The 11,321-nt window shown below is 44.0% G+C and overlaps 1 protein-coding gene across 2 annotated transcripts; it reads right to left on the reverse strand.

Moving 5' to 3' along the window:
• Positions 1-551: 551 nt before the first annotated feature.
• Positions 552-10,404, reverse strand: LOC101777293 (nuclear receptor coactivator 6). 2 transcript variants are annotated; one of them, XR_001163895.2, is made up of 10 exons: positions 10,121-10,404; positions 7,556-7,795; positions 7,268-7,483; positions 4,670-7,169; positions 4,397-4,531; positions 4,210-4,292; positions 3,923-4,086; positions 3,721-3,832; positions 3,526-3,630; positions 552-2,357 (listed from the first exon to the last, which is right to left on the reverse strand). XR_001163895.2 is itself a non-coding variant. In XM_004965835.3 (9 exons), the coding sequence occupies exons 2-8, from the start codon at positions 7,760-7,762 to the stop codon at positions 3,757-3,759; spliced, it is 3,381 nt and encodes a 1,126-aa protein (XP_004965892.1). In that variant the 5' UTR covers positions 7,763-7,795; positions 10,121-10,404; the 3' UTR covers positions 567-3,630; positions 3,721-3,756. The 2 variants fall into 2 exon arrangements, 1 of the variants encoding a protein (XP_004965892.1); XM_004965835.3 differs by having other exon boundaries at positions 567-3,630.
• Between the last annotated feature and the right edge of the window lie 917 nt (positions 10,405-11,321).

Here is an 11,321-nt window from a genome sequence, read left to right on the forward strand (position 1 = left end):
GTTACACGAATGTAGTTAAACACTGCAAAACTTAAAAAATGCTAGGAGCTCTTGAAGACTCGAACATTAGTTAGCTTTCCCAGGAGTGTATTACAAGAAATTACTCCCTCCGTTCATTTTTACAAGGTGCAAACAAGATTCAAATTTTGCCATTTTTAACCAATAATTTAGCCAACATTTTTTATTTTTATAATATAAATTTGATATGGTTAGATTTTATAATCAAATATATTATTCAATAATTATAAATTTATAACTATAAACAATATAATGTATCAAAGTGTAATTTAGAAGAGCAAATATATTCTTCAATAATTATAAATTTATAACTATAAACAATATAATGTATCAAAGTGTAATCTAGAAGAGCATGCAAGTCATATCACACGTAAACGAAGAGAGTACTTACATCGGCAGTTGCATTAATTAGTAGGCACACACACACGTTACGTTACAACCTTCTTCAGTATTTTTTCAGAATAGATTACAAGAATTTCTTTGAATCGGTCGGTGCATTAATTAGTAGGCGCACACCCACTAAAACGAGCATGGGAATACATTTACACTACACTTGGAAATTTTTAGGAATATATTACAAGAATATCAATTTACATTGGAGGGGTACATGAATTAATAGGCACGCATCATTGTCATTGGAAAGAAAATTTTAATAAATTACAAAAAAAATGTTTACATCAGTGTCTGTATTAATTAGTAAGGAACACGGACGTTTTACATTTAAGAACTCAAAAATCAGGGATAAGACGTGCAGTGGAGTCAAAAACTTCGGATGCAGGCGGAAAATGAGCAAAGGCGCAGGCAGTTGGAACGAACGTAGTGGACACCCAGGCACATCCATCATCAGTTGAGTTGCTACAAGAATCCCAAAGAAGTAACACAAAACAAGATAGATGCAAAAGCAAAATAGATCTGTATTATTATGCCAAATACGAACAAAAAATATATTGTCCTGCAGAATAGTTTTGTAGCAATGAACCGATTGATACAACAAAGTTCATTCATTTTCCTTTTACTGTTAACACTAGTGGCAAATGGAGGGAACCAGGTTCACGAAAATCCAGCTGCATTGTGACCAAACAGGTGGATAGTGTGTGCCCTCCAACTCATGCCTCTAAACCTCCTAAAAATTTACCACCAGTCTATACCTAAAAGATCAAATGTGCAACAGCTTCAAAATACAAATTTCTAACAGACAAGTCTTTGGGTCCAAATCAGGGCATAAACCGGAAGGAACTTGAGCCAGCCAGGTTTCGAAAATTATACCAAAACATTGGTGACCCCGAAATTACAAAACCAATGAATCCAGAGTTTGGCATGCCAATTGCTAAGTTATCATGGTAACCAACCACACAACTTATCAGTCTTTCCAGAAAGTAACGAGGGGTAGTGTAGTCATCTTAATGATTTCTTGGTCTTTGTGCAAGGGAAAATATGCCGAACAGAGGGAGTAAATCTCTGGCCAAATCATTTGCAAGCAGCTGATCACCAAATTATGCATGCAGCGAAAGGGAAAGAGTGGGTCCTTCTCAATAGCTTAATGATATCCAAACTAATAACAGCTACAATCAAGTGTAGTATAGAGTAGAAGTAAAGGTGTTCAGTTGCTCTGAGCAATACAATCATCTTGCTAAATAACCTTAAAGTCTGATTACACTTCTATCAAAAATCACAGTAGAGTAGGTCAAAGAAGCTGCACAAGCGGGCTACCTATTTGAGTAGTGGATAAAATCCACGAGCAGGTGAAGAAAATTTATAAGTTTAATCCCAAGCAGCCCAATTTTGGGAGAAATATTCCCAAGCAACTTTTGTGTGTGTGTGTGGGTGGGTGGGTGGGTGGCGGATCTTCTATGGGCAACACTACCAGGCAAACTAACTAAAGGCTGGAAAGTGGTCAAAATGTTACACTGGGATGGGACACACTAGAACCAATCGGCAATCTCAGTTATAATGTCACTCCTTACACGGAATGAGCATGTATCCACACAATCAGTTATATCTCATGTTGTTTCCTACAAATCATACAAGCATAGCAGTTCATGATGGCCTCACACAAGTACATAAGTGCAATCATTAGTGTGCAAGCGATTGACAGATGATAGACTAGCTTAAGTACTTCAGCCATAATCTATATGGGAAAACTCTGATAAAAAAAAGTTCAAAGTGCATTGTAACAAAAGCTCAATACGTATCTTTCCTTACCATCATTATCAAAGCATGTCATCCTTACCAAGTTACCATCGTTAGGAAAGCATGTCATCGAAACCATCATTAGGAAAGCATGCAAGTATGACAGAAGAGCCCTCGGCTGGAAATTATCCTACACTTTCCAGTTTCTCCTTTACAAACAAACAGCAAAAGACAAATGATTTAATGATCACCTTGGAAGAAACGCATCTACAAAAAGAGGCCACCAGCAGCCAAAATATATCACATGTGAACAATCACATCAAACATAACTGAATAAGCCATGCGTCCAGCTGTAGTGAATTACAAACCTAAGTAAAACTGAAGTGATTCATCTACAGCAATTAGTGTCCATAGGGTTCTAGTGAGATCCTATTCTGAACCCCAAACCTATGATACTCAAACCATCACTAACTCTAGTGAACAAGTACAACTCCAGTATTGGTATCAACAAGCTCTGCCTACATGATTCAGGCATCAGTATTCATATGAGAACCAAACATTTTTCTTCTATCTTTTCTCTTCTTTTTAGAACATTACAGCACAACCCACACATGCATCCTTTGGTTCTGAATCCCATTTCAACTAGACACCATCTATTCTATCTTCCTACATGCTCACATCCCATCTCACGGCACCGTTCAAGCTACAACTCCCAGCTCAAACCTCTTCATATTTGTGTTTTCTTCCACCCTTCTAATCCTCTCGTTAACATTAAGGGATGCCATCACAGGCAAAAAAAAGAGTACCAATTTCAATGAGATGGACTTTGTTACTTGGGGCAGCTATGTTGTTGTTTTGCAATGACATAGACATGTCAATAGCTCTAATCCACGTTTTAATCAGGAATGCAGCAGATTTTGTCCTCCTTTTTGGATTACAGCATTGCTGATTCCATGATAAGTATTCATTAAAGATTATACAGCATCAATCCTTAGAAGTATACAATTAAGGTTTTGGGATCTAATCTATAAGCAAAACTAGTTATTCTATGCACTGGAAGTACCAGAAACATTTTTCCATTAGCCCCTTATCAAAAGTTTCCAATGAAAATTTACCATTTTTATGCCCATCCAAAAAAACAATCAAATAATGAGTCTTTTTTGCAAAAGCTTCAGTGTGGTGTACTAGAATGAGGTTGCCATATACGAAACATGGACCTAGTTGAAAGACACAGGAGTCATATATTATCATATATAGCAGATTAAACGGTACTAGCAATTTAAGAATTCCCACAACATCCAAAAAGGTAACTACAGGAACCATAAAGGCATGTGAACTCTGCAGATCAACATGGCAACAAAAGTTTGGGACCATTACAAGTTCCACTTCACATGTGCTGAACTGCATGAACAAGAAGTCTGAAGAGATCTCAATTCTCAATTGCCTTTGAAACGTCCATAAGCATCAGTATTCAGTAGCAACCTGGCAAAAAAAAAAAATGGAAGTAACCAACTGAACCATAGGGGCAAAATGGTTGTACTTAAGGATCACAATGGAACCACCTCGACTCACCTTCAAAATCACATCAAGGGCTGAACCAGCTAACACCTAACGCCTATTTCCACGAAAGTGTCCTTTCCCAGCTACCTTTTTGTTGTGGAATGACTTGGGGCCGCCATAACTCCTGAGTAAGAGGTGAATCCAGAGTGTATAAGCAGGGAGATGCTTAACTTTGGACACTCAAAATCAGATTAGTTAAAAAAAACTATCTCACAGCTTTTGCCTCTTTGCAACATCTTGCTTCATTTTCAGGACAATGTCCATCGCACATTGCTGATGTTCCCTTGTCTGTACATGCAGATCCAGGTTCTCTGCACTCCCACAGTTAAACATGCATATTCGGCACCAACCAACATTCCCATTTCTCAAGGGTCCACCCTATACAGAACAACAAATAACAGCTTAGCTGTCAACTAATACATAATCAGCAATAAATAAATGGAAAGTGATAGTGAATTGTAACATAAAGAATAAATTCATGCACTAGCACTAATGACCCACCAAACCAAAGTGTGCTAATTCTTTGGGAAATCCATGCTGAGCATAGTCAGCAACAAGATTAGGATCACCTGGATGCATGTGACCTGCAAAATGGTGGCTAGAAGGTTCAGTTAAATGCAATGGCCATGTTGATAGGGTTCTCCACACCCAACCAAAAACATGTAGACTAGAGGAAGGAAAGAATCACCAGGGTTAAAACGAGTTGGAGGGTACTCCGGACCCCCAAAAGAATGTTGTAAATTTCCAGGAAGGTTACCAGAGCCAAGCTGGACTTTATGGGGAGGACCATGAGAACCACCACTCATCCCTTGAGCAAATGGACCTGTAAACCATTCAAATTTAATAGAGGACATCATTGGCATATCATTCATGAACCAAAAGATCTGCTGCCATTCAAGTCTTCCACAAGTTCAGTTACTAAATCAAGCATAAGTTATGCATATCATTTCAAAATCCATACCTGGGTTTCTGAAAATGGGCATTCCATCAGCTCTATGATGATCAAATTCTGCACCATGTGAAAGAAAATCAGGGTGACCGGCAGTAGCATTTGGCTTCCTTGAAAAATCATCATGCAAGCCTACAGGAAACGGACTTCTCTGGTTTGGAAATGGAGGCCTTCCTGGTATTGAATCAAGGAAACCATCAGGTCTACCTAAAGCGCTCTCAAAAGGTCTAGGACCACTTGGGATGCCCTGACCATCCAGATGCGCTGGCCCTGGAAATTGCTTCAGTCTGTCTTTCACATTATCATGTCTACCAGGATATGCTGCATGTGACCTGAGATGTTCTCCTGAGCTGTTGAACCCCTCTTCATGGAAAGCCCTTCCACTTACAGGTGGATGGCCCAAATGTTCGACAAAAGGAGGCAACATTGCATCATGATGACCAGGTAATGGACCAACCATGTGTGGCTCTGGCCGAATCATACCAACACTCCCAGGCTGTGACGTTGGCATCTGAATCTGGTTCTCTCCAAATGGCCTTGGTGTCATTCCAGAATGAAACAAACCATATGGTTGCTGCAACGGAGGCCGGTTATTTTCAGAGAAACCATGCTTATGACCAGGATGCATCATATGCTGAGGAAGCAATCTATCCGGTCCAGTTGGATGTTGTGGTCCCATGCCTGGGGGCACATAGGAGCCCTGTCCTGCATTTTGCTGTGATATCTGCCGAAATGGTCTTCCTTTCTCATGATTAGTAGATGCATCTGAAGCCTTATGGTCTTTGCCTCCCTGTATAACTGGACCATGCGAATTGCCTACCCGGTCAGCAATTCCACCCCTCCCAATTGAACCATCTACACCGTGTGATGCAAAACCAGTTTGCACTGCATCTTTTCTAACACCACCAAAACCATTCTGTTTGCTGTTCATGTTTTCATCACCCAATGACTGCAACGTCGTAGGTCTCATGGCAGTTGATACAGCACCATTATTTTTATTTTCACTAACAGCAGTATTATCAGCAGCACTGCTTGTATTTTCTGACTTCCCTGATTTTGAACCACGTGTTTCCAGATCTAAAGAACCCTGCCCAAAAGGTTGACCAACAGCAGGTGACTGAGTTCTAAGCATTGTTGGCTGTTGATGTTGAAATTGCTGAGGCGGTGCAAGGTGACTCGCAGGTCCGACAGATGAAGTTTGAACATGTCCAGTATTACCAGGAATATGCTGTTGTGTATAAGGCTGACCAGGTTGGGAAAGCACCAGTTGTTGTGGTAAGGGTGTTCCTTGCTGGTATGGTTGAACTGATTGTGAGGAGACAGATGATTGCGGAGGCAATCCTTGCTGTGGCGCCTGGAAAGCGATGTTGGGTTGCATTGGTGGCCACTGAGCATGGTACCCAATATGTTGTTGATTTTGTGTTGTCTGCTGAATTCCCTGAGGAGGCAGCATAGCTGGCTGTTGGCCTGGCACTGGAGGACGCATCGGTGCAGGATGCTGCGAAACAGGTGCTTCTTGGCGAGATGTGTGTACAGGTTGTTGCAATAGAGCTCCATGTGGTATCTGCTGCTGTGGATATGAAGCATTCTGTGGATGCATATGATGTGTTTGCTGAGCATAGGCCTGAGGTTGCGGGTAAGATTGCTGCTGCGCTTGTGGAATTTCAGGCTGGGTTTGAGTGTTTAGCTGCATCTGAGGTTGAAGATTTTGCTGTGGAGGTAAAGCTTGCAGATTTGCATGTTGCTGTTGTGGAGGTTGGGCTTGTACATGTGGCTGCACTTGAGGAGTCATTGCCTGAGTAGAGGTAATAGCAAATTGCTGATTACCAACTGGAGTAGGAGCTGGTGTATGTGCTGCAGGTTGCACTTGGGGACCAGACAGTTGGAGAGGTACTTGACTTTGTGGTTGCAGCTGTGGAACTTGAGGGGCTGGCTGAATTGATTGATGAGGCTGTGACTGACCTGCAGGTAATTGAAAATGGGGAAGATGGGGCTGGCTTTGGGGTTGGGATTGCATCATGTACTGTGGCTGGGAGGACTGCACTTGAGGCTGGACATATGTAGCAGGTTGTGCAGATCCTTGCATCATGTTTTGGGATGGTACTTGCAATGGAGGTTGCGGGTATTGCTGATACACATGCTGGTACTGGCCATATTGTTGGTATTGCTGCACGTAAGGGTTGCATCCAGGGTGCTGCTGGTGGTAGTACTGTGAGTATTGGAGCTGCTGTTGCTGGTAACATTGCTCAGCTGTTGGAGTTTGTGAACCAGAACCAGATGTAGCTGAAAAGGAAGGCGGCAATGTTGTGCTTGCTGTGGTTGCACCAGCTGCTCCCCCTCCTGTTGCTGATGCAGAATCTGCTACAACTGTGGCTGTAGTTGATGGCAGGGTTGTGGCTGTACCTGCAGCAGATCCTGCTGAGGCAAGTGATGGATCTTGGGTGACTGCCTGAGTTGCCACCGCTGGCTGCACCTGAGTACCATCAGTTTGTTGAGTTTGAGATTGTACACCCTGCGAATAACAAAAGGATAAAAAGAAACTATCACTAACAGCACAGTTCTAGACAAGCTCACAAGCATTTGAAGTTATTTTAGACATGATGGACATACATTGCAGAGTTGAGCATGTTCTTGCACTTGACGATGCACAATTTGTGTCCCACAGCGATTACAAATAACAGGGGAGTTTCCATATGCACAAGTAGTACCATGCGTGATACAGGCAGATAGCGTTCCATGCCATTGGCAGCCACTCTTATGATACAGGCAATGGACTGTGACTTTGCCAATTGTCTCAGCAAGGGTTTTATTTGATTCCATCAGCGGCTGCATATTGCAAGTTAGGTTGTAAGAGGAGCACCACTACTTCACATATGTGAACTCACTGTACATGCATACCTTGGAATCAGCTTCTGTGACCAAGTAGCCATCATAAGGGCAGGCTTTGGTGGTTGCCACTACATATGCCAAGCAGGGTTTGCAATAGAGATGTGTGCACTGGGTTTGTAGAGCCTCATTGGGATATATCAGTGTCCGACAAACAGGGCAGAAATATTCACCAGGAAGGGATTGAATACTCGAGATACATTCATTATCAAAACCCATTGCTGCTATGCTCTGCCCAGTCAAGTGTCAAGCCTGCACAGATAAATGCATAAGCTTACATGCTGAATGTGACCAAAGTGCCGAAAACAGAAATCCAACAAAAAAAATTGCATGTCAACTATTCAGGAAACGATAAAGGATACTTCGCTATAAGAAACTATTTAATGATACGACAGCAAGTTACCAATACATGGCAGTCACTATACACTCACAGCATAAACACATTACATATAAAAAGCAAAACATTGAACTAATAATGCACCACTTCTTATAAATTATTCAAACACTTGTATAATACAGTGCCAAATAAAAGATCAGTAAAAGAATTTCTTAAGTCCTAACCAAATGGAGAAATCCTGCTTCCAGTTATTACAGATCAAAGGATCAGCATATAAAGAATCTAAATAATGTATTGTCGGTCACATCCCTCCATGGGACTGCTTCATTCACAACCACAGAAATGTGTCGTAAAAAGTGTGGCAAGAGAGTACTTTGGTCAGAGAAAAAAATTCAGGCTGTGACATGTGGCAAGTGCTTTATCACCATAGTTATGTCAGCTTACAAATCATGCAACCAAAAAACCTTCAGTGTTCAAGCACAATAGTAGACTGATATATAGATACAGAACATGTTCCTCTACCATTCAGAGTTGAAAGAAATCAAGGAGATACAATTGATATGGACAACATAAAACGTAATGTCAGCTAATAAATGCAGCAAAAGATAGCGCACCGCATCAGTAAACATTTACAATACAAAACCAATACCTAGCAACCTCCTGCCTTGCACCTATCTGCCACCTAACCCGTTTAGTTGCTATTAGGCAGTGTATAAAACAGTATATGCGCGAACCAAAGAATCACTAGTATATCAAAGATATTAATAAGATGGCATGGCCTAGTCAACTATAACTAATAATAAATATTACAGATTATTAAGCTAACAACAGTTTCTTAGGGACCTAAGGTGAGGCAAGGAGACCTACCCTGATCAAACGCCTAGGCTCTTATGAGGCGACACAATACTAATCTCAGAAACTGCAAAACATCCCTACTCTTCCAACAGATAAGCTTGGATGAAGTGCCACTCCAGGCTCGAAGCAGCACAGTTGCTCTCCCTATCACTCCAGCAGCGACTCCACTCTCCCTTGCTTGGTGCCCCTAGCCGACCAGCACACGACGGGACACCCCCCCCCTCCTCCCAAAAAAAAAAAGAATCCTCTATCCTCACTGCTTTTGGCAAGGTGTCTGGGATGCCCAGCCCTCATGGAGCACACCGTACGAACACTGGTTACCAAAACTAGATAACTGCATTACGGAGCTAAGCAGAAAGCCAGAAACGATATACCACAGAAAAAAGTGTAACTATAGTAATGGGTTTCATTAATTAATATAACTAAAGATAACCGTGCTTTCTATTTTCAGTGGAAAAAGTTATGCCAGGTCATCAAGTAGCGAAGCTAGCCAACTATGTTGCTTAATTTAGTGGAAACATTACATAAAGTGAAACGATATTAGCAACTTACATAGTAAAGCTGAAATTGTCTAGCTACTTATTATAAATTAAAGAAAGTAATCCATGCAGTGGAAACCAAATACAAGAGGAGCAAAAGAATTGATACTAATGAATAACATCACTGAAGCTGAAACGGGATACACCCATAACCGCCAAAGGAAACTTCTCCGTGCAATAAATAATACCATGCAGTAGTAACGCCACATCCATACAGCTACGAAACAAAAGGATGCCCAAAAGCAGTACATCCATACAGCTACGTAACAAAGAGGTGCCCAAAGCAGTGGCGCAGGCGCAAGACAAGAGATAAACAAGAAAGCAAATCGAGTGGGAGTGGATATCAACAGTGGTCTGAACATCAAGAATGGTTAACAATCAAGCAGGCCACCGCAGAGCATGATTTAGGCATCATCAACAAGCGAAATGGAGAATATATCAACAAAATGGAGAATCACTAGCTTACTACATCGCTACAAGCCCTAAAACATCCCATACATGCCACTCAATCACACATACATTCCTGCAGGCAAGAAAAATTCTGCTCGCAAAGCACGAGAAGACAGTAAACAGGAAGCAAGTCCAGCTAATCAGCTGCAATCCGCAATAAGAGATCTACGCAGGCAACGCCTCCCAACCTCCCTACTTCCACACACGAGCCCGAGAAGGAAGCAGGCTCCAATCCGCGAACAAACAACCACAAACGGTGCGAAATCGCAAGAGCCAAGCTTTGCCTACGGCATACCGCACGAACATAGCTCGCGACGGAACCCTAAATTCCCGATCATCGCACCGTCATCGCGACTAAGCATGTAACCAGGGGGAGGTGGAGACCGGTTTACGTACCTCGGCGATTCGAGACCCGGCGGCTCCAAAACCCTGGACCGGAAGCGGGGGTGGAGCAGCGGGACCCCAACCCTAGACCGGAGGCGGCTCCAGCGGTCCGGAACTCCGCTGGGGCGGGGAGGAAGGGTCGGTGTAGAACAGCCTCGGAGCCGATCCCGGCGGGGTGGATCGCCGGCGGCGCGAGGATGGCGGCGAATGGCGGCGAGTGTTTTGTCCCTCCTCTCGCTGCCACCTCTCTTCTCTCTCTCGTCTGTGTTGGCGGAGGGGGAGAACTGGGTGTGGGTCAGAGGAGGCGAGGACGACCTTGAGATGTGACTGACCGACTGGTGACGACCCCCGTTTTACGTGGATTGGGCCCTAGATTCTTGCGGATGGGCCGTTGATTCGCGGGCCGTGACAGTCTCTGCCAAGTAACCAAAACAACATCCATGCGATTTTTTTCCAACTATAGCCTCAGTTCTGTTTTGACTATCGAGCCACCAAACCAGGAATATTTGGTCGCCTAATTATTAAAATCGTTCATATTTAGCCATCGGATGATTTTTGATGGGTGGTTTCTGCTGACGTGAACTCCACATGGCGATGGGATTCACTTGTCATCCCTCCTCTCTCCTCCCCCTTCTTCTCTCCTCTCCCTCTCTCTTTTACGCCGGCCATCCCCCGCACCTCCAGCCGCCCCTGCACCTCCTGCCCCGCGCCAGCCGCCACCGCTCCCCGTGTCTCCCCTCTCCTGGCTGATTCTAGCTCGCCCGCGCCACACCCGATTCCAACGGGGGAGGCCGCCAAGGCACCAGGCCCGGCGATGGCAGCAACGTCCACCCCCCACGTGCAATCACCGCACCACTCACGCAGCTGCCAGCGAACGATGGCGCGGACCTTGGCGAGTGGCGGTGCAGGAAGGAGCGGGGCAGGCCCTGGCGAGCGGTGGAGGGGCACCTGCTTGCGGTGTGGAAGCGACCGGGCGTTCAATCGCTGGCGGTCCAGCGCGTTAGGGGTTCAGATGGGTAGCGCTTGAGATAGAGGAGGTGGAGGGCTTCGTGCGGAGCACCGACGAGGGAGGTGCTCAGGTATGGCTGGAATCGAAGACGGTGGCGGTGACAACGCCCGGGTCAGGATCCATGGGACGGTGACGCTCCGGTGGATGATGAGCGATGAGAACCGGTGGGATGCATGTGGCTCAGCGACGGCATCCTCGTGGTGG

Source organism: Setaria italica, chromosome IV, assembly GCF_000263155.2.
Source record: "Setaria italica strain Yugu1 chromosome IV, Setaria_italica_v2.0, whole genome shotgun sequence".
In the NCBI taxonomy this organism is placed as follows: Eukaryota; Viridiplantae; Streptophyta; class Magnoliopsida; order Poales; family Poaceae; genus Setaria; species Setaria italica.

Coding starts and splice junctions, on each gene's coding strand:
- LOC101777293 (XM_004965835.3), bottom strand. CDS start 7,762: ATGGGTTTTGATAATGAATGTATCTCGAGTATTCAATCCCTTCCTGGT. Junction 7,170..7,267: donor AACATGCTCAACTCTGCAAT/GTATGTCCATCA, acceptor TGTTATTCGCAG/GGTGTACAATCTCAAACTCA. Junction 3,833..3,922: donor GTTGCAAAGAGGCAAAAGCT/GTGAGATAGTTT, acceptor CCTCTTACTCAG/GAGTTATGGCGGCCCCAAGT.